This window comes from Salminus brasiliensis, chromosome 17 (assembly GCF_030463535.1).
Source record: "Salminus brasiliensis chromosome 17, fSalBra1.hap2, whole genome shotgun sequence".
Classification (NCBI taxonomy): Eukaryota; Metazoa; Chordata; class Actinopteri; order Characiformes; family Bryconidae; genus Salminus; species Salminus brasiliensis.
The window spans coordinates 24,708,692-24,731,682 of NC_132894.1; the positions used below are offsets into that span (position 1 = coordinate 24,708,692).

General features: G+C 40.4%; 3 protein-coding genes and 1 long non-coding RNA gene across 4 annotated transcripts; 3 read left to right on the forward strand and 1 right to left on the reverse strand.

The window, feature by feature from the left end:
* Window positions 1-1,551: 1,551 nt before the first annotated feature.
* gnao1b (guanine nucleotide binding protein (G protein), alpha activating activity polypeptide O, b) lies at window positions 1,552-10,987 on the forward strand. Its single transcript, XM_072660674.1, has 8 exons — window positions 1,552-1,768; window positions 2,028-2,070; window positions 3,199-3,340; window positions 4,134-4,294; window positions 4,442-4,570; window positions 7,057-7,186; window positions 8,385-8,538; window positions 9,539-10,987. Exons 1-8 carry the CDS (start codon window positions 1,651-1,653, stop codon window positions 9,724-9,726), a joined length of 1,065 nt encoding a protein of 354 aa, XP_072516775.1. The 5' UTR covers window positions 1,552-1,650; the 3' UTR covers window positions 9,727-10,987.
* LOC140538221 (uncharacterized) lies at window positions 3,957-19,127 on the reverse strand. The gene is made up of 2 exons (XR_011977722.1): window positions 18,584-19,127; window positions 3,957-4,220 (listed from the first exon to the last, which is right to left on the reverse strand). It is a non-coding gene; the product is annotated as an uncharacterized lncRNA (long non-coding RNA).
* Window positions 13,742-14,300, forward strand: mtbl (metallothionein-B-like). The gene is made up of 3 exons (XM_072660803.1): window positions 13,742-13,847; window positions 13,977-14,042; window positions 14,128-14,300. The coding sequence occupies exons 1-3, from the start codon at window positions 13,823-13,825 to the stop codon at window positions 14,217-14,219; spliced, it is 183 nt and encodes a 60-aa protein (XP_072516904.1). The 5' UTR covers window positions 13,742-13,822; the 3' UTR covers window positions 14,220-14,300.
* tmppe (transmembrane protein with metallophosphoesterase domain) lies at window positions 18,318-22,937 on the forward strand. Its single transcript, XM_072660673.1, has 5 exons — window positions 18,318-19,311; window positions 20,271-20,381; window positions 20,475-20,640; window positions 20,756-20,895; window positions 21,079-22,937. Exons 1-5 carry the CDS (start codon window positions 18,597-18,599, stop codon window positions 21,267-21,269), a joined length of 1,323 nt encoding a protein of 440 aa, XP_072516774.1. The 5' UTR covers window positions 18,318-18,596; the 3' UTR covers window positions 21,270-22,937.
* The last annotated feature ends 54 nt before the right edge of the window (window positions 22,938-22,991 follow it).

Sequence of the window (22,991 nt, forward strand, 5' to 3'; positions counted from 1 at the left end):
GGGTCGCGTCATTAGTCTAATAAACCAGTGGTGGAAAATACAAAATAAAAAACAAAAACACAGCAAGCGGACAATTGTATTCTGAAATGAAAAGTCATTATTCTTAGAAATTAATTTTAGCTTTATGGTATCTATTGAGGACGGTCAGATTAATGAAATGGAGGAGGCTTTTCTCCATTAAAGCATTAGGCAGGGTCCGCCATTAAAGTATTAGATGGTTAAGAGATCACATTCATTTTAGTTATGGGGATTTAGCTCCTCCTGCTCATTTTCCACAGGGAACTCTGGCAGTTTTAGGAGAAAACCACCGAAGAGGAATACCTTGAGAACAAGAGACTCTGCTGGAACATCGCCCACTCTGACTAGTGTGTTGTGATGTTCTGTTTTGTGTGTGTGTTTGATTATTAAAGGGCTCCTCCGCTGGCTAACACACTACAGGCTGGTGATTATGTAATGACTCTGTTGTGCGTGTGACGTCGAGGGCTTTACGGAGGAGCATCGGCGAGGTCGCCGGTAATAAAGATAAAAGCACGTTAAGCAGGCCTCGCGCCCCGATATGGCTCTTATCTCAGTGAAGTAATCCATCAGAACGAGCCGTCTGTGGTGTGTGTGTGTGTGTGTGTGTTGGGAGGGGGGCACCTGGGACAAGTGAACGCTGGAAGATGGATGCTTTGGATTATTTGTTCTCTCTAACTTCTTACAGATTCACTTCAGTGTCCTAGTGTTAAGCAATTATCGCGCGCATGTTTGTGCGTGGCAGTTACTGACAACTCTGCACCTCAAATACCTGCTAATTTCCACAGATTATCAACCAGCCGCGAAATCTCACCCTGTTGGGGAGCTTTCAAAGAAATGTTTTGTGTGTCTGTCTGTTTAACTGAACTCACATCACTGACTCTTCTCAACTTACAAAGAAACCCCCTCCAAATCCCCGACAAACACACGAACACTATTATGCTGCGTGTGGTCGGTGGAAAACAAGTGGTGGAACATCTGCTTCCATACGTCGAGAAAGAGATTAGGGAAATCCAGCCTCCTTTTAAAGCTCTGACTCTGTGATGGGGTGGAGACAGCATACAGCGCGCTGACATTTATGTGTTCCTCAACATCTCTCTCTTTTTCTCTCTATCTGTCACTCTTTCTGTCTCTCTGTAGCAGCTCGCTCGGAGCTTTCTACCACTTTATTAGTAAAGTGTGGAGCTCGCGCTTACTCCCGCGCTCCACTGTTCTCCGCGGACCGGGCACGTGGACAAATAACGCGGTCTGACGTCAGCACGAGCAGCAAGAGGGGGCTCGAGCTGACTGTCGCGCGTGCGCTTACAGTGAGCACGGCGCGAGGAGAGAAAGCACGCTGCTCGTCACTGCTGCCACCCGATAAACCGCACCCCCTCCACCGGTGATCCGGAGCGCGCACACGGACACTCCTCCTCCTCCTCTCAGACAGAGACCCCGGCTCGGATGCTCTAACGACGTGAGAGAGAGGGGGGAGAGAGAGCGGGAGTGAGGTGGGGGGAAAGAGAGAGAGGGAGAGGGAGAGAGAGAGAGAGAGAGAGAGAGAGAGAGAGAGAGGGAGGGAGTGGGGGGGCAGACACTGACGGGATTTCTCCCGCAGACTGAGTCGCTCGCGCGCCCCGGTGCCTTGGTCCCGCCATGGGCTGCACGTTGAGCGCGGAGGAGCGCGCGGCGCTGGATAGGAGCAAAGCGATCGAAAAGAACCTGCGCGAGGACGGAGTGACCGCCGCCAAAGAAGTGAAACTCCTGCTGCTCGGTGAGATGCTGGGGAGGGTGGGGAAGGGGGTCCACGGCTGCGGGAAGGCTCAGTGTGTGTGTGTGTGTGTGTGTGTGTGTGTGTTTCAGTGGACGTTTACAGGTACTGCCGCGTAAAAAAGAAAGACTTTTACCGGGGTGTGTGTGTGTGTGTGTGTGTGTGTGTGTGTGTGCGTGCGTGTGTATGTTAGGACTGGATGTGAATACATGGATGCGTGTCAGCCCATGGCTACCCTAACAAACAGCCTGTGTGTTTGCAGGCGGCGGGGAGTCGGGGAAGAGCACGATTGTCAAACAGATGAAGTAAGTGGTTCGGAAGCGCCCGTGCTCGTGCCCGCGCTGTTAGCTGAGGTGGTCTCTCCTTTCCCCCACCTCCGCCATGTTTCCGTTGCGTGCCTCCCCCCACCCATATCTGCCTGGGTCTGGCGTCCAGTGGTTGGCGGTTTGCGCCGCTGTTCAGTATGTGCTGGTGCTGAAACATCAACGCCCCCCCCACCCCCCCGAGACAGTTGTGTGTGTTTCTGTGGAGTTGTGTGAGCTCGTATGTTGTGTAAAAATGCATGTGTGTAGATTGATCAGTGTGTGGTGGTCAACGTTTGTGCTTATCTCAGACATGCGTGCGTGCGTGTGTGTGTTGCAGTGTTTCATGGAAGAAAGGGCTAGTGAACGCTTGGCCCTTCTTTAATGTATCTGTGTGAGAGAGAGTATGTGTTTGTGTGTCTCTCTCTCTCTCTCTCTCTCTCTCTCTCTCCCTCCCTCTCTCTCTCTGTGTGTTAATCTTAATGGGTAGCTTTTAGTGCCTGATCCCTACAGTCTTGTTAAGCACCAGCTACCCATTAAACGGATTTTGGGCGACTATGCCACCTAACCTTGCAACCATACAACCCTGCACAAAACACACATACACACAACCACAAATGACACAACTGGCAAGACCACCACGGACTTAACAATGTTTACTACAAGTCTACACCATTATGGGCTTATACAGTTACACAACAGCAAAAATAAATCTGCCCAGTTCGTTTCGTTGCAGCAGACTGGAATACAAAACCGCAGGTTTTGCATTTAGGTTTTGTAACAGGCTCAAGTGAGTCTACAAAACCTGAATAGCAATATGTGATTATCTCAGCAATAGTTACATTGTTGGCTTATTGCGTTTGCTATTTCTATTCGGCCAAATACAACCTAGCATATTTTTAACACAAGACATCTGTACAATGTACAACAGTTTTGTAACATACAGTGTAACCGATTTTTAACTTAATGAATTGCATAATACTTTTTAACAGTTACACAATTTGACAGAAGGCTTCAGCTTTTCTGCTTATGTAGATTAGCAGTTTTGCATTGGTGTATGTGTGTTTGTGTGTTTGGGATAAAGAGAAAGAGAGAACATTCAGTTTTACTTATAGTGTGTCTGTGTATTAGGATTATCCATGAGGATGGTTTCACTGGAGATGATGTAAAGCAGTTTAAACCAGTCGTCTATAGTAACACTATTCAGAGCTTGGCTACCATTTTGCGGGCTATGGAGACTCTCGGGATTGAGTACACTGACAAGGACAGGGCTGTGAGTATATGTTCATGTACACAAACTCAAAAAAAGTGTCATATACAGTGACTCCCACTGTGAATGTACTGATGCATGATATACAGTGTAGAAAGGACCTTCTTCCTCAGCACAACTTTGCTCTAATATTTTTCTAGAATTCTGTGTAAATGAACCTGCTCTGAAAAGTAGAAACTTTATCTGTGCCACATATTACATAAATCAGCACTGCCCAACCCCACAGCTAGAGATCCCCCTCCTCCCTCCAAAGGGTTTAGTTTAAGCACACCTGACTCGAATGTGATGCTGCTGAAGGCCTTGATTAACTGGAACAAGTCTCTTAGATCAGGGCTGGAACTAACCTCCGCAGGGCGGGTGTCTCCAGAAGCAGGGTTGGGCAACCATGACCTACATCAGTTTTGGGAGTAACTGACCTACAGTGACATCTAGTGTATCAGAGTGTAATAAATCCTCTTGTGGGAAGAATGGTTATTGTAACACACAGAACCACCACCTTTCCTGTTATGCACTGATTAGAGAGGCTGTCTTTGTTTATTTTAGAAATGTTTGGGTAACTGTATAAGTAATGTAATGTAATATAATGTAAGTTAATGTAACAAGATCTAATTCAAGGTCATTTGTACAGCATTTTGGACAACATTTATTCGTTCATCATGAAATTTCCACAGATTTTTTAGATTATTGATTTTTGATTAATCTACCCTTAAAACTAAACAAAAATTATCCAATGTAGTCCAAGACTATGCTTAATCTATGTCCAGGGAATCGTCCCATACTGTGTGTATATCTTTAGGCTGATGGAAAGTTGATCTTTGATGTGGTCAGTCGTATGGAGGACACAGAGCCATACTCGCCCGAACTGCTGGCGGCCATGATGCGTCTGTGGAAAGATGGAGGAACTCAGGCCTGCTTCAGTCGTTCACGAGAATACCAACTCAATGATTCTGCTCAATAGTAAGACTCACATATACACATATATAGACGTATATACAATATTAGACATACCAAAAGCATTTAGGTTCACAATGTACAAACATCAGATTCAGAAAGACCACCAATTACATATAACATAAATGTTAACGTGACTTTTTAATCCTGTAGCTACCTAGACAGTCTGGACCGCATTGGGTCACCAGACTACCTGCCTACTGAGCAGGATATTCTGAGGACACGTGTCAAAACCACAGGCATTGTGGAGACACATTTCACCTTCAAAAACCTCAACTTCAGGTAACTATGTTTTTTTTTTTCTTTGAGCAGATGTACCATCACTGGTTTTAATCACTGATACAGTGCAAAGATTTAGCAATGATGTAATGAATATGACCATTTCAGAAATAAAAAAAGTAATGTGTGCAGTTATACATACAAAGTAAAGGAACAATGGTGTGTATAAAAATATTGTTCACTTTTTTACAGGGAAATTCCTAACATTTGGGCATTTCTTATAGTGTCCACATCTTCAAATGTCCTGGCATATAAAACCAAAGAACATAAAATGTACTATCAGGCATGATTGGAAATACCTTTACCCAGTATTTGGAAACCTTTATTAATCTTTGAAACAATTGTCATCAACGATTGTTATCAATCATTAGGTAATCACACCTAATTGTGTTTTTTAGTCTATACCTTTCTGGTGTCGCCCAGAGGAGAACAATGTCCCCTTCTGAGCCTTGGGTCTTTCCCAGATTTCACTAATTTAACATCTTGAGAGTTTTCATTGCCATTGGCTTGTTCTGGATGGGTATAAGGACATAATTTCTGCCGTTCTCTGGGCCTATGAACAAACTCTCAAAATGTTAAATGAGAGAAAACGTGGGGAGGACCCAATGCTCAGAAAACAAAAAACTAGAAAACATTGCCTGTACTGATTATTAAAATTATTACAATTACTTAAATAATTAATTAAAGATATATAAGTCCAGAAGGAGGGCCATTCATGCAATTATCTAATTAGCCAATGTTTGGCAGCACTGCAATGCACAAATCATGCAAATATGACTAGCAGCTTCAGATAAGATCCGTGTCAACCGTCAGAATGAGGAAAAATGTGATGTTTGTGATTTTTAACATGGAATGAGTGTTGGTGCTGCCTGATTTGAGCATTTCTAAAACTGCTGAGATTTTCAGAATTACTTGTTGATGAGTGAGGTCAGCCGAGATTGAACAGCTTACAAAAAGCCTATGTAACTCAGATCACCATTGTGGTGAGGAAAAAGCATTTTAGAATGCACAACACATTGAAACTTTGAGATGGACTAGCTACAACAGCAGAAGACCATGTTAGGTTCCACTTCTGTCAGCCAAGAACAGAAAGCTGAGGCTGCAGTAGGTACAGGCACACCAAAACTGGACAGTTGAGAACTGGAAAAAAAAAAAAATATATAAATCCAGATGTCTGCAAAGGCACACAGATGGTATGGTCAGAATTTGGCACCAACATGACAGTGTATACACTATATTGGCAAATATTCACTTACCCATCAATCAGTAGAAGCGGTTTGGCAAATGACAGCAACTCAGCCACAAAGTGGTAGACCACATAAAATAACAGAGCAGGGTCAATGGATGCTGAGGTGCATTGTGTGCAGATGTCACCAACTTTCTGCAGAGTTAATTACTACAGACCTCCAGACTTCATGTGGAATAGAACAGTGACCTCCAGAACAGTGCATAGAAAGCTTTATGGAATGGGTTTCAATGGCCGAGCAGCTGCATCCAAGCCTTACATCACCAAGTGCAGTGCAAAGCGCCAGATGCAGTGGTTTAACGCACACAGTCACTGGACTCTAAAGCAGTGGAGACATGGAGTAAAAATTACGCTTCTCCATCTCGAAATTCGATGGACGTGTCTGGGTTTGGTGGTTGCCAGGAAAACAATACTTGTCTGACTGCATTGTGCCAAGTGTAAGGTTTGGTGGAGGGGGGATTATGGTGTGGGTTGTTCTTTAGCATTTGGGTTCTGCCCTTTGGTTCCAGTGAAAGGAACTCTTAATACTTTAGAATACCAAGAGATTTCAGTCTTTTTCATGCTCCCAACTTTACGGAAACAGTTTCGATGGCCCCTTCCTGTTCCAACATGACTGGGCACCAGTGCACAAAGCAAGGTCCATAAAGACATGGATGAGTAAGTCTGGTGTAGAAGAACTTGACTGGCCTGCACCTCAACCCGATACACTATATTGCCATATTGTTCTATCTCTGCATTATCACAATTTACCCATCTTCTAATGGCTACTTCCAGCTTAATAATGTCACAAAGCAAGTCATCTCAAACTGGTTTCACAAACTTGACATTAAGTTCAGTTTTTCAGGGACCTTCCCAGTAACTGAATCTGAATCCATGGATCTTGTGGAATCCATTACATTAATGATTTAAGCTGTTTTGATAGCAACAGGAGGGTCTGCCAGTACTAGTATAATACTTCCAATAAAATGATCAGTGAGCATATGCAGTGTGTATAAAAGAGGTGATATTACACACTGCATCACTGTTGTGTGCCATCTTTTTTAAGTATGTAAATATAAAATTTCTTCTATAAAAAATCTTCCATTTAATGCTGATTGTTACTGTTACTGTTGTGAATACTGTGGTAAATGTAATTCACTGTGGTGAATGTGTATCATGTTCATTCAGGAAGTATACAATGTAGAGGTGTAACACCGTAATGTTTTATAACACATTGCACTTTGTTTTGCTGTGTCCACCTCAGGCTGTTCGATGTAGGGGGACAGAGATCAGAGAGGAAAAAATGGATCCACTGCTTTGAGGACGTGACGGCCATTATCTTTTGCGTAGCCATGAGTGGATATGACCAAGTGTTACACGAAGATGAGACAACGGTAAAGAACTACACACAGAGATACATACAGCCTGAAACAGCACCATATTAAGTCTCATTACTGAAGACAGTGGGGAAATCATTCTAAAGTTCTGTTGATTATGAACCGAAGTACTAAGTTCAACTGGCTCTGACTGGCTGGGAGAAAAAAAAACAAAGACTGTAAACTGATTTTAATTGTGCTAGTTTGCTGATAGGAATCTAGGGCTTTAATCTAGGATTGTAGTCCAAAACACATAGCAAGTGATCAAGCTGTTATGCAACATCACTGTAAGCTACATTGCAAATTGTCACTGAGGAATTTAACATGATCCATTAAGTCATATTAATTACTCTGAAATGCATATAATATAATGGTTCTATAATCTAAAAACCTTTTGTTACTAAAATTACTAAAGGCATACTTTGTTAGCCTTTTCTTCAATGGTCAGCACCCCACAGGATCACCACAGAGCAGGTGTTATTTGGATAATGGATCATTCTGTGCACTACAACAGCACTGACATGGTGGTGGTGTGTTAGTGTGTGTTGCGCTGGTGGTATGAGTAGATCAGAGAATAGCAGTGCTGCTGGAGTTTTTTAAACACTCACAGTGTCCACTCACAGTCCACTCTATTAGACACTACCTAGTTCTCAGTCTGATCCACTTATACTAGCGCAACACATACAAACATGTCACCACCATGTCAGTGTCACTACAATGCTGATAATGACCCACCACCTGAATAATACCTGCTCTGATGATTAAACAACTGAGTGGAAGGAGGTCTGACCATTAAACAACCGAGTGAAAAGAGTGAAAGGAGGCTAATAAAGTATGCAGAGAAACAGATGGATTACAGTCTGTAATTATAGAACTAAAAGTACTCCTATATGGTAAGTAAAGTCGATATAATGGGCAGAGTTAATTCCAAACCAGGGGGGGGGTCATAATATTCTGATATGACTGTGTATATTCATAACAGAACTATTTTGTTGCTGCAGCTCTGGTGCAGTATGTTTTACTGTTCAGCGAAATCCTGAACTTAAGTTCGGTGCTAGTACATAAAAGTGTTTCTGATTCTAAAGTACTGTATAATCAGTTTGCCAGCTTATTCTGAAAGGTATCATCATAAGTTGATGTTTGACAAATGTTTAAACAAGAATACGTCTTAAAAGGCTCTTAATCTTAATGTTTCTGACTTTCTTGCTCTCTGCAGAACCGCATGCATGAGTCTCTCATGCTCTTTGACTCAATCTGTAATAATAAGTTCTTTGTTGACACATCCATCATCCTCTTCCTCAACAAGAAGGATCTGTTTGGGGAGAAAATCAAGAAATCTCCATTGACTATATGCTTCCCAGAATATACAGGTATGTACACACACACAGAAGAATAGAGGGACTACAGATTAAAAATACTTTACAATTTCATACGTATCTGTGATATCAGTAACAAGCTAGGCTACATGCAGTTGTTTATAATTTCATTTTTGCATTTTCTCCATTCTAGAGTAATATATCCTACTATTTACACAGCTACAGCCTGAGTAGTTAGTTGGTACTCTCTAAGACTGGTCCTGGTGTAACATTGACCTGCATCTTGTAGCATTTTTCCAGCTTTAGGACCTACATCAAATTTTTTTAGTTTAATCATGTGAATGGGGAGCAGAGGAAACTCTAATGTATCCGGAGGTTTTGTCTGCGTTTTAACCTCCCGTACACACACAAACTGTGTCATTGTTCACAGGTGGAGAGTTTTCAGGGTTGCCGCGTGGATGGGGAAAACAGAGCTTAATGAAAACGCTGCCATGCATGCATACTTCTCGCTGAATCTCAAATGCCTCCTTTCTCCCTTTATAGTGAACTACATAAGTCACAAAACTACAGCGTCTACACGCAGATAGCACTAGATATCTCTCTTTATGAGGTTCTATTGCCCCATACAGTACTAGCATGCTCATGCAAACGTTTTTGTCTCTGTGTGGACGGAAATATAAAGAAAAATAGAGAGATAGCAATCTCTGTTATTAGGAATATCTGGATATGTCTGGATGGAGCCTAAAATATACAGGCCAGTGGTAACCAAGACCAGGACTGAGAACCTCTGCTCTAGATGAACCAAAAGTGGAGATGAAAGAATTTTCCATCTCTATCTAGAAGAACCTGAATTTCAAACTAATGCAAATGTCATAGTACTTCACACCTGTTGTGATGTACTATGCAATGAGATTTATTTGACCAATTGTTTCCCGTAAAGAAACTTTTTATTTTATAGAGCCCTCCTCTTCTGCTGTGCATACTTTTGATGAATATAGGAGAAAAACAAGAAACATTTCTTTGCTCTAGTTTTCAGTTTTGACCCCTCTCACAGGTGCAAACACATATGAGGATGCAGCTGCCTATATACAGGGTCAGTTTGAGAGCAAGAACCGCTCACCTAATAAAGAGATCTACTGTCACCTGACGTGCGCGACTGACACAGGAAACATCCAGGTTGTCTTTGACGCCGTCACTGACATCATCATTGCTAACAACCTGCGTGGCTGTGGCCTGTACTGAGCCCTCTGTCTCATCAGGCTCCTACTGGTTGATACTGACGAGTCACTGAACTGTAGCCCCGTCCTTTTGGCCACGGCCCTCCCCTGCTTCACTGTCCTTTTTTTGTCTTAGTCAGAATGTTCACCGTTTTATTTTGTAGCTTGTCTCCATTTATGTTTATATTCTTGGCTGGTGGAAAGGATGGGTATGGGTGTGTATATCTAGGGTAAGTAGTGTGTATTTGGGTGTAGATGCGGGAAGAGAGTGCATGTGTGTATGAATGCAATTCACTATGAGTGAGAATGTCTGTTAGTTGCGAACACTGATGTGTATGCAGAGCAGAAAACCTCAAAAGAAATTGCCCGAAGTATGATCTTCACCTTAACTTGTCAAGATCCCAGTGGGATCAATTCCTATGACTATTTTTATTTAATGATATCCGAATATCTTACTGAACGACTAAGAATGAGATACTTGTAAAAGCTTGACTGTTCACCTGATTGAGCTGAATGTCTTTTCAGAAACTGAATGTTGTTCAGAGGCAGCTCTCAAGCCAAAGTCACGCATGAACTGAGCAAATGGCTCTATGCTGTAAAATAAGATGGTGAGATCAGATCAAATCTAATAAATCAGTGTAATGTTAACAGCATTCTCACTCTCAATGAGCACAAGTAGTTAAAATGAAGTTCATATCTTTGTAAATGATTCTATTATTTATTTCTTTATTATTTATTAATATTATTAATAATAATAATAATAATAATAATTATTATTATTATTATTATTATTATTATTATTATTATTATATATGTATGTATATATATTCATGTGTGTGTTTACATGTTTTGTATGCCCTACCCGTCACATATCCTATTCATTCATCCTATTCAGTTATTAATACAAAACAATGAATTGCACCAACAGCTTTATAACCAGCTTTAGAGGAGAAATGAACACAGAAAAAGCACTCAAGTCATATTTAACAACATTTCTGAATGAATGCGCTACTGTTTGTGTTTAACCCACTTTCTTCATCTGTGTGTGTGTGTGTATGTGAGTGTGTGTGCCTGCAAGATACATACACTCTTTCTTCTTGCTCATGACCACTTACTTCACCCAGTTTTATTTAACATCTTCTCTCCCAGTCGTCCTATTTATTTTCAGCTCTGAATGTTTTTGGTGTGTGTATTGAATGCTCACTCTCTCCCTTGGGGTATACAACATTGTACTGCTGGTTCAATCTGACCAACTGATGAAATGTTTACATTAAAACCACAGTTTAGCACCATCTCTAGTAGTTTCTCTCCTCATTCGACATCCACCCACTGATTAGCTTATCTTTGATTTGATATTTCACCAATGTAGAATTTGGAAGAATAAGCACAGGTATAACCATATACACAATCATATCACAATGCTATTTTGATAGCAATGCACTTGGCCCTGGTTGTCAAAGGTGCCACATGACAGGGTTTCCCAACAAACACACAACAGTCGACCTTTTGACAACTTGACAACAAATTTGGACAAAATTCCAATCATGTCCTATTATCCACATCATATGTTTTAGAACATTGTTAGTGCATTTAAACTTTGTAACAATTATGAGGGCACCAAAAGAATAGGTTGTCACAACAATGGCAAATGGAAAACCATGTTTGCTGCACATATAAATAAGCTAGCACACCAGTCAGCTTTAGCAGAGTGCAAAATTGTCATTGAGCAAAGGGTGCAATTTGACTGATGTCCAAAAGGGCATGATAATAGGGTACATGGCACAGGGTGGAAGCATCTTGGAACCAACTCACTTTGTGGGGTGTTCAAGAGCTGCCGTAATGAAGCTGTACCGTGAATGGACTTCTCGCATATTGAGTGCCTTCCAATGGTGGTATCCCACGGCCCACTGATGACTCTGGTAAGTGATACAAAGCAATCAACACGCCACAGTGTACCAATTAACCTCTATAATGAACACTTTCTGTCACCTAATACAGTCCATGCCATGATGTCCCCTTAGAGTAATCCAAGCCACTCCCCAGTCATTAATGTCCATATATGAAAACTAAGCTGCAAAAACAGCTTACTGTCTTTATGACATGCTAAAATGCTTTTATGTATATTCACCTCTTTAGCATATGACAGTTTCACCTGATCAGTTCATGTCAGTTCTGTGTAGTGTTTCAGCTCATACATGCTTTTTAAATGAGGTACAATTCAGCACCGAAACAATTTACACACTTTAATCTTAAAGGCACAGAAACAAATACCTCCTCTTTAACAGAGCTCTGAAGTTCTCTAACAAGCTATTCTGTAGTCAGCATCATGCTCGATTTTACAATAATGACAGGGATTTTGAAAATGGCATCCCTTTCACCCTGTAGTAAAACTAAACTTTAAGGCTACTATATAACAACACCATCAGCTTAACATATACAGTCAGTATATGTCAGTAACTGACAAAAGTATGGTGTCAGTAGTGGTAGTTTGCATGTAGTAGCAGTCATGTTTGTGTGGTTGGTGTAGCATAAGGATTAATAAACACTACCTTTCCCATGGTTCCCCAGCTGGGTAAGGACATCTTTCTACACTGTTAAATGTTATTTAGCAAGACTTCTAACCCTACATTGGCCCTGGGTATCCCACTGGAAGAGCTGGTGGAACTGGCTTGGGGACAGGGACGCTTGGGTTTCTATACTTGCCTGTATGCGGGAGAAAATGGGGTCTGTGACTGACAGGGCCCGGAAAAATTAGTATTAACTGCTTTTTCATTTTAAGATTTCTTTTATCATTCATATCATGTATTTAAAACATTAAAACGTTTTTTTAGACCCTAAGCATTGTCTGATTTACCTCCGCCCTTCTAGTTAGTTAGTGGGTTAATGGTTAAGTCTGTTCTCAAAACAGGTGCAATTTGTGATTGCAAGAGGTTCACTGTGAGTTTGAAGTAATGCATGGTGTGTTCTGGTTACCAGAAAAACAAAGAAAGAAAACAGATAGGAAAGAGAAAGAAAATTGAGACAGTGTGTTACCCAGGTGGATGTAGTCTGTGAGTGATCAAAATAAACCTGTTAGCTTAGTCCACAGTAAAATAGGCTAACATTAGTTATTTAATATCTCGTGTTTACATTTCACTCCTCTTTTATCTGGCATTTATTTAATGCAGGCAAAGTTATTAGCAGCTATCCATACTAAATAAGTTGTCCCTGCCTCTGCCAGGACAGGCAGATGCAAATTGAGGCTTAGAAATCCTGCCTCCCCATCACAATATCACAGCCCTACTCCCAACTGAAGAATGAGGTGAGTAGTATTGTGTTTAACAACTTTTCATTTAAAAAATATCAGAAGCTCAGTGGGTATTTCTTGTATTATTAATAATAATAATAATAATAATAATAATAATAAATAAATAAAATTACAAATTATTTACAATAAAATTGAAACACTAATTATGTAAGTCTATGTTAAGTTTTGCTGGTCTAGTGTTGGTCTGGTGCTGGTTTAGCTGGTCACCTCCAGTGATATTTGTTCAGCACAACAGCTTCCAAAACATATGCTGGTTTTGCTGGTGACCAGCCACGCAAATCCATGCTGGTGCATGGCAATTTATTAACATTAAGATAATTTGTCTTTTCTTATAAGGGGTATCAGTTTTGCATCAACTAGTAAATTGCAATGTTACATTTACAGGGTTGGTGTGGCCTGGGGGCGGTGTGTCGCAGTGTAATATCTTTTCATGGGGCTCAAAATCCCTGGCAGCGCCCCTTCTTGCCCTACTGCCATTGCGACCCTGAACTGAATTAAGCAGATGAGAAGACAATGATAAAGACTGAAAACACATTGACAATCAGCTTGATTCTTAGGAGTCAAACAGAAGTCTTATTTCTGTGACTTAAGTGGGAAGATAAAGATATTTCTGTACTAAAAGAAAACCCACAGTGGACTCATTGTTCTGCTAGATGTCCAACAGCGTTTCACATTTCTGTCAGATGTTCTTCTCTCTCAGCCCTCTGGCTTTCACGCACTGCGTGACGTCAGACAAACGCCATCAGCACCACAAAAGGCCGCGCAGGCGCAGTACCGAGAGCATCGCAGCGACCCCGACGAAATCTGGACTGAGATGGACAAGTGTGAATGCTCCAAGAGTAAGTAATCAAAAAGATTTCAATCAAACAAACACTCGACCATTCAGTTATACGCTCAAATACGCGTTTGACAGTAGATAGATCGTGTATTCATTGTGTGAATTCCTCTCTCCTTTTTTCTGGTTCTAGCTGGATCTTGTACCTGCGGGCAGAACTGCAAGTGTACGAACTGCTCATGCGCTAAAGACGGAAAAAGTGAGTAACGGGACAAACGTATGAGTGCGCCTAACATTCTTTGTCTCTAAGGGTCGCATAACCGCGGTGTTTTGTCTTACGGCAGGTTGCTGCTCCTCGGGCTGCACGAAGGGCGCGAGCAGCTGCGACAGCGCTTGTAAGGACAAGGACAAGAGCGCCACGCACTGCTGCAAGTAATGGCGCGTGACGGCTCCTCGGTCGCACTGCAGCTTGGCAGACGCCAGTGATCTAATAAAAATAAACTTCATCTCTGTTATATTTTAGGTGCATAAGGGGTCCTTATTTGCTTTGATGTAGATTGTCATTTTTTGACCTGAAGCTAAACTGATTTATACTTTATATTGACTCAAATCATTGATAATAGTTACTGCATAATAGGCCTAAAAATAAAACTACAAAACAGCCTAGTTTTTAATATGGGAGTGGCATGTCATGCAGTGGTCTCCAGAATTATTGGCACTCTTAAAAAAAGGCATATGAAAGGCAGTTGTTTATCAGCTTAATTTTGCAGTGAGGTAGAGCTATTTAAAGAAAATGTAAATTGCATGTATTCACAATTTCGGTCACATGTACTGGACAGTGGTTTCCATCCCAATTTACCTTTCTGAAGGCAGTGATGTTCAATGATCATAGAATAGAAAAAAAAATTTAATTGATTATTTAATATATATATATATATATATATATATATATATATATATATAGCACTTTTTACAATTGTTGTCACAAAGCAGTTTTACACAATCAGTAATTAGTAAAAGACAAGAAATCAACAACATAAAAAATCTAAGCCCCCAGTAAGCAAGCCAACGGCAACAGCGGCAACGAAAAACTCCCTGAGAGCTGGAGGAAGACAACTTTGGGAGGAACCAAGATTGGAGGTGACTGGTAGGTACTAGCTGGTCTGACGCAGGTAAAAGGGACCCCCAGTGGTCAGTCTTCCAGCAGGTCGGGCTGTATGAGTGGGTGACCATTTACTCGAGAGAAGGTAAGGAGAGTTAGTTCTAAATGGATTTATAGAGAGCAGAGTATGTTGAGGAATATCAGAGTGTGGATGACAATACCGGCAGGCCTGACTATTAACAGCCTAATTAAAAGGAGGCTCCAGCATGATCGCATGCAAGCAGCGAGACGACAGTTCCAGCATTTCAGTGTATTACAATTCCCTGTGTTCATGAACCCCTGAATATGCAACCTTTGTCTAAGGGGAAACTTTAATTACCAAAAGCTAAACTAAATAGAGGAGTTCCTAGCCTAGATTTGAAGTTTGAGACTGTGTTTGAGTCCCGAACATTATCTGGAAGCCATTATCCTGTGATCTAAGTAACCTTGATAGTTCATAATATGTAATAAGATCTCGCAGGTTTTGTATGTTAATAGAAGAATTTTATAGTCAATATGGAATTTAACTGGGAGCCAATGCAGTGCTGATAGAACTGGACTGATATGGTCATTTTTTTATTAGTTTTAGTAAGGACCCTGGCTGCAGCATTTTGAAATAGTTTGAAGTTTATTGAGGTTCCTGCTGGAACATCCTGACAAACGTGCATTACAATTATCTGGCCTTGAGGTAATAAAAGTGTGTATTATTTTTTTTCTGCATTTTTCTGTAGAGATAAGGTTGTCCTACAAATATTAGCTATATTTTGCTCATATGATAGATCTGAATAAAATATGACGCCAAGATTTTTAGCTGCTGGACCAGGAATAATGGAAAAATCAGCCAAGTCTAACATTAAGTCTGATTAAGTTTATTTCTAGAGTCTTTTGGACCTAAAAGAAGAACCTCGGTTCGGCTGCTGTAAAGAAGAAGGAAGTTATGCAATATTCAGTGTCTTATATCCTATACACAGTCCTCAGTTTTCTTTAATCTAGATGTATCATCATGTTTGGTAACATGTATACTCCTAAAGAGAGCCTTGCAGAACTTAATATCTTACTTTTGGTTAATTTAAAGATAAATCTTTTACCTTTTTTAACTGATAGCGTTCGGTTAGATTTGAACCACGTTCCTGTGATTCCAACCATGTTCTCTAACCTTTCTAAGAGAATAGTGTGATCTATTGTATTAAAGGCTGCACTGTGGTCGAGTAGGGCTAATAATGATACATAGCCTTGATCAGAGACAAGAAGGAGATCGTTTGTAATCTTCACTAGGGCTGTCTCAGTGCTATGGTGGGGTCTAGTATGAATTTTTCATACATGTCATTCTTCTTGAGCAGAGTTGTTGGGCCACATCTTTCTAATTTCTTGGATATAAATGTTAAGATGGAGATTGGTCTGTAATTAGACAAATACGCTAGAATCAAGATTTGGTTTCTTGATTTAAGGTTTTATGACTGCTAATGTAAGTGTTTTGGGTACATGCTCTTAGATAAGGGATGAATTTACTATTGTTAAAGAGGTCTGGAGATGTTTTTTCCTCTAGTTCTGGCTGTAGAAGTGGGTAGAAGGCTTCCAGCATTTTCTACAACCAAGTTATGTGAAGGGTTGGATTTGTTGTCTAATGTTTTCTATTTCATTATTAAAATAGTTTATCAAAACATTACTGGTTAAAGTAGCTGGTATCCGAGGTTGAGTATGTGCCCGATTTAAGTAAGTTTAGAAATCTCTCTAAAAAGTACTCTGGGATTGTTTTTGTTATTCTCGAACAGCGAGGCCAAATATGCTGAGTGCATTTCTATATTCACTAAGGCTTTCATTCCAGGCAGAGTGGAACACCTCTAGTTTGGTCGGCCGTCATTTCCGCTGTAGTTTCTGCACTGTTTGTTTTAATCACTGTTTGATCACTGTGCCACGGTGCAAGCTTTTTTTGCATTGTCATTTTACATTAAAGCAGTGCCAATTTGTCTACGGTTAATCGAAGGGTATTTTCTAGACCGTTTGTTAATCCATCTAGCTCCGTTTGGTCTGGCGGAGTAAAAGCTAAATTCGTTCGGTCTGGGAGGTTTTCAGTAAACAGTGGTAATTGGGGTTATTGCGCGCTTTAGACAGTGGCGGGGTGAGATGTAGCTTATAGGAGATTAGGTAGTGTTTTGATATTACTGAAGTTAGAGGTAGAATATTTAGATTAATACTTACACACCAAGACTAAATCTAGGGTATGATTGCAGTAATGTGTGGGTCCAGTTACATTTTGGATTCACTCAATTTTAAACTTTAAACTTTTACAAAATTGGAGTAGAGACCTGGAGGCCTATAACTATTAATGAGTGTAAATGCATTCTTATTTGTGACTTGGGATTTGGTATATTAATGTAGACAATCTCAAACTAGGTAAAGGTGTCACAATGTTTTTGAATATTATCTGGTGTATTCTGGTAAATTATGCATACTCCACCTCCTCTTTCTGATAATCTAGGGCTATGTACATAATGATAACCTGCGGGAGTGGCTTCATTTAGTGTTAAATATTGATCAGGTCTAATCCAGGTTTCAGTGAGGTAGAACACATCTAATTTCTGATCACCTATAATTTCAGGTTTCAAGGTTAGTGAATATTAAGTAGACCACGCTTTAGGTCTGAGGTGGTGCTGTTTTAAATGAGCTGATTTAGTTGTTTTATTTTTGGGTTTAATTCGGAGCACAGACACAGTCTCAATAAGCAGTTCGCAGACAGTCAGTTTAGCCTGTCTGCAGCCTGGTCCCGGTTCTTGGCCAGAGCAATTTACGGCATCGGACATCATCTGGGCAAGTATAACCACCTCTTCTGATGAAGTATATTTTTCAATTTATTAAGAGTGCCAATACAGAAACTTCTGCAAGATTATTTATTTATTTACTTAGTAACTTTGTAGGAGGAGAAAACCTTCTTAATCTTTTCAATAGAAGTAAATGTAGAAAGATTTTATTCCAGATCCATTTCCAGTACCATTTCTATTAGTCCATTCATCATGAAATGCACACTGTAACACATGGTTTGTGTGTGCCAACAATATGCATGTGTGAAGGAAGATCTAGTGGAGAATGCAGCAGGTAGCTTAATGTCTGAGGGGGTACAAGACATTTGGGAACCACTTAAATAATTAAATTAATTTAAATGAAGATTCACACGTGTGCTGTGTTTTAAAAGAGAATATGCTGTTCCGACAAGTTAACTTTAAGTATCTGGATTAAATAATGATCAATAATTAAACGTGGGCCCATAGACGAATGTTGTGCAAAAGACAAGAGTAAATAACCGGGTTTGTCATCAAAGCCAATTTCTTAGCCACGCCTCCCGTGAATCTGAACCAATGGCTTAGACGCACACACTTGCCTTTGAACTCCGAAACAGTCACATGACTCTCTAAACTGAATCTTACAGCTTTGCTCTACATGTTCGATAATGTTTTATATATCATATATTTATGATCTGCGTATCTGTTCTAAAGGTTCTACATGATGACAGATATAGGCTTAAGCTTTCTTAGAGCGACTGAGGTCAGGTAGGTAGGTATTTGTTTGCGGAAGTGTATTACAGCACTGGATGAAGGCTAATCAATCCAGCTCACAGTAAAAGAGGGCAGGTTAATTTATGAAGGCTGTACTGCAGCACTTACGTTTACTCCAAACATGTTCGGGTTTGCTCGCCTCTCTGCCGAAGGGAAAGTGGGAGTCGCGACGGGGGTCGTGTTCTTCTCCATGCTCATATCTAGAACGCTATTGTCGGACCTTGTGGATATAGACACGCGGGCACGGTTGTTCCGAGTGCAGTTTCTTCTCTTCATTAACTCGCTGCTGCTCCTGGGCTCCCTGTATATCTGGAAGCGCTTGGTGAGGCGCCTCTGCGGCTCCAGGACGGCTTCCCAAAGCCGGACCTGGCCTCAGAGATGCTGGCGCGCGGCCGTGCTGCTCTTCTTAGTCCTCGCTCACTGCAGTTACCTCAGCATGTTTTACTTGGTGGACACTGAGCCCCACTGGCTAGCACTGTTGAGCTTCACCTGTTTAGGCGTTTATATAATCTTCTTGTTCTTCCTAATGGCATTCAGCTGTGTGAGTCGACTCCGTCGCCTGTGCTTACCAGGCTCAGTCGGCCAGGACGGGTCAGCGGGTGGCTCGTCCAGTCAGACAATTCTGGCCTTGCTGGTGACTGGAATTATGGCTGTATATGGGCTTTTGAATGCGGCACAGCCCCCGCAGATCGTGGAGGTAGAAGTTCCAGTGGTGAAACTGCCAGCTTCTATGGATGGTCTCAAGCTGGTGTTGCTCTCAGATATACACTTGGGACCAACACTGGGACGGTCCAAATTACAGCGTATTGTTACCATGGTCAATCAGCTGGAACCAGGTAATTGTAATCTAACAGTACAGTTTACCTGATATTAATACCGATAATGATTGAGAAGCCCAACTGGGTCCCAGTGACAACACGTACAAACCCACTCAGAGTCCATGCCCACCTGGAACCCACCTAGTCCACATTTCACCCATGTGAGCCCCATATGAGTATGTTGGCTGGGAAATGTTCCAAAGCCAACATATTTTTCTTCTGTCTACACTAGTTTTCAAACATTGCTAGACACTATGGAATTTAAAGGTTTTAAGGAGTTGAATGACATCACATGAAATCACATCACGTGGTCTCAAGCTGGTAAAGTGGAAGTGCTTCAACTTCAACATTGTCGTATATAACACCAGCTTCTCGGTGGGCTGTGGGCTACTTCTGGCAAAGCAACTTTACTGTACTTTACTTGACAAAGTCTGCTGGTTTTGTCTCAAATAATTTGTTCTGCAACTGGATAGACTATTTAGATTTTTCAGATCAGTCTAATCTGGTTCTTAAATTATCATAGTTATCAACTTATCATATTGAGTTCCCATGAATAGCTACCAAATGCAAATTCATCATTCTGAATCAACTCCAGTAATCATTCCCAGTAATGTGGGACCAGGGGACACCTGGCCATCAAACATTTCCTCTGAAAAATGGAGGGACTGTAAAAGAGCTATCAATGTTTAATGCAATATTTTTGTTAAACCCCTTGAATTAAAGTGGAAAATTAATGGCTTAATTTGAAATCTATTGAGGTGCTGTACAGAGGTAAAGTTACAAAACTAATGGACCTGACTGTCTAAGACAAATATTCTAGTTGTTTCTCATTATAAAATTAGACTGCATCCTTCTTTCCTCCGCAGCACTTAACTGTGGTATGTGGACTAGACTTGGGTCAACAATTTTTTGCTGTAAGGTGTCCTACACTTTTTTAGCATAAAATATGTTCTTGTATATTTATGTTTTGGTTTTAGATGTAGTGGTGATCGTTGGTGATTTGACAGACTCTCAGGTGAGCCGGTTGAAGACTGCTGCAGAACCACTGGGGCTCATTCAAGCCCGACTAGGCTCCTATTTTGCAACAGGTCAGGCAGAATTGCACCTTAGTATGAGGACAACAATTACCAGCAACACATGTAAACAAACAAACTAATGTACTTTGTTTCTGTGGTCATTAGGTAACCATGACTACTACACTGCTGATGTGGAGAACTGGTTTGAGCTCTTGCACTCAAAGGGAATTGAACCTCTTCACAACAGTCATGCTCAAGTGTTCCGTCCTGGTCAAAGCCAAGACTGGATCTGTCTTGCTGGCATTGATGACCTAGAGGCCAGCATGCTACGGTTAGGCTATGGATATACATGTCTTTCTCCTTTCAGATGCTCTTTAAGTATTTAAATCATATTATTATTATTATGTGCTTATCATACGTCTTTTGTCTTTGCATGGCTATTTCAGTTACCCTGGTCATGGCATGGATATTGAAAAGGCTTTGAGTGGTTGCAGTAAAGATAGTCCCATTGTTCTTCTGGCTCATCAACCTAATGCTGCGAAAAAGGCCCTCCAGCAAAGGCCAGATATCAACTTAATACTATCAGGTAGACTGTTAATTTAGCTTAAATCACAAAAAAGTTGTTGTTTGAGATGGATCACGGTTGTTGTTTTTAAAGATCACATGCTGAGTTACACATGTACTACACATGAACCCACATTATTACCCATGTTTTATTACTAAAATTGTTAAACAGAAACACTTTTTTAATGTGTTTGTTTATGTGTAGGTCACACCCATGCTGGCCAGCTGTTCCCTCTCACTATATTGGCTTTCCTGGTGAACCCATATTTCTGTGGACTCTACCGTGTCTCAGAAAACACTATGGTCTATGTTACCCCAGGAACCGGCTATTATGGCATTCCAATGAGGATCGGCAGCCGTGCAGAGATCACACAGATCATACTGAGACCTGCCTGACCACATCTGACACACACACACACAGACACACACGCATGCTTGAATTGCACCACTATGTGCCAGTCATTTTTTTGACACTGTTGGAATACCAACACTTGTTTGTAGTATACATGGTGTATGATTTTCCACACTTGGGTCCCACAAAACTGCAATGTGCCTAAACATTTATCGGACTCTATGGCATTATTCCAGCAAATAGTGTGAGCATAATCCTTTGTCAAAAAGGAAAAAACACTGATCTATTTTATTGTTGATAAATTAATCAATGTACATTTTAAAAAGTTAATCTTTGTTGACTTTATCCATTTAATTTAGAAAAATATTTTAAACGTTCCATAAATTAGTGTTACAATAAGCTCAGCTTATTTAGCTTGGGCCCACCTTTTTCATTAAAGAAATAGAAACTGATGCCACTACATCACAGAGCTTATTGACACTTTCTTGTGTGTCTAAATAATATCCCAATTTGTCCACATAACAATCCTGTTTAGACAGAAATTTGATTTGTGTTCACCCTATGGCTTGATTCCTTAATTTTTTTCATTTTAAACTTTACAGTTATGCAATATTTTAAAGATGAAAAGTAATTGGAGCTGTCCAGTGCTATGTGTGTTATCACTTGTCATCATGAAAGAGGAGACAAGAGAAGAGTTAACGCTAGTGGCGGGAGGATAACGCTAGGTGTATTCACTTACAGTAGTGATAGGGTGACTGGTTTATGGAAATGAATCAACGTTTAATTTCAGATGTGAGAGATTGTAGATTCCACTGGGGAAACGTTAGTGATACGTACATAGAAAAATACACTAGGCTAAGCTGCGTTTCCAGTGCCTCTCGATAACTGTATGTCTATTCAATCAGCCTAAGTTGCATAGTTTGAAAAGGCTTAGTGTGAACAGGCTTACAGTGTCTCATCTATACCACCTCCAGTCAATTAACTAGTCTATTTTACAAATCAAACAGTGCCACTAATCTACTGCAGATAGGCTGTTGCCATCAACCCTCTTCAAGAGTCTGGCTTGCATTACACATTCTCAGTAGTGGGAAATACACATTTTAGACCTTAAAACAAAACAGAAAAATATATAAACAATTCATTATTTTAATTAGTCCATTCACATTTATTTTTACATGCAGAACACATTCTAATTTAGTTTCAAATGGTCTGCATTCATTCATGGGTTGCTTTATGACAATCATTACAATGAGCAAGTGTGAACATCTCCAAAAAGGGGATAAGTGTCTGAGTGTTGCACAGCCCAAAGTAGCCATGCATTTTAAGCACTTGTTAGTAATTATATTCCATGAGTGCCAGTTTTAAGAAACATTTTTTGTGAGTAGGCAGTTTTATCAAATCTAACAAAGAGGTTGGTATAGTGTAGTGGGTAAAAACACTGCCCTCCCCGTGGCAAAACAGGACTCCTAACGCTACATTTTCCTACCTGTGTAACATGATTAAAATGTTAGTCTGTCTTAATAAGAGTAAGCCAAATGCCATAAATGTAAATGTAACAAATACGCATTAGAGTTACAATTATTTAAGTAATGTTAAACTTGAATAAAAAAAAAAGATCAGGTTTTTAAATGAAAAGTTGTATATATTCAGTCAATATGCCAAATGATACTTTACATCCTGCAATAAATGTTTATAATTTATTAATTCAATAATGGCCTCCAAGTTATATCTTCACCTCAAACTGACTGTATTAGTACAGATCAAGT

Bases quoted from the DNA above. Each gene is read 5' to 3' on its own strand.
- gnao1b (XM_072660674.1), top strand. From the start codon at position 1,651: ATGGGCTGCACGTTGAGCGCGGAGGAGCGCGCGGCGCTGGATAGGAGC. The intron at 4,571-7,056 runs GTAACTATGTTT...TGTCCACCTCAG, and splicing joins TTCAAAAACCTCAACTTCAG to GCTGTTCGATGTAGGGGGAC. The intron at 7,187-8,384 runs GTAAAGAACTAC...TGCTCTCTGCAG, and splicing joins TACACGAAGATGAGACAACG to AACCGCATGCATGAGTCTCT.
- mtbl (XM_072660803.1), top strand. From the start codon at position 13,823: ATGGACAAGTGTGAATGCTCCAAGA. The intron at 13,848-13,976 runs GTAAGTAATCAA...TTCTGGTTCTAG, and splicing joins CAAGTGTGAATGCTCCAAGA to CTGGATCTTGTACCTGCGGG. The intron at 14,043-14,127 runs GTGAGTAACGGG...GTCTTACGGCAG, and splicing joins ATGCGCTAAAGACGGAAAAA to GTTGCTGCTCCTCGGGCTGC.
- tmppe (XM_072660673.1), top strand. From the start codon at position 18,597: ATGTTCGGGTTTGCTCGCCTCTCTGCCGAAGGGAAAGTGGGAGTCGCG. The intron at 19,312-20,270 runs GTAATTGTAATC...TTTTGGTTTTAG, and splicing joins GGTCAATCAGCTGGAACCAG to ATGTAGTGGTGATCGTTGGT. The intron at 20,641-20,755 runs GTTAGGCTATGG...TGGCTATTTCAG, and splicing joins CTAGAGGCCAGCATGCTACG to TTACCCTGGTCATGGCATGG.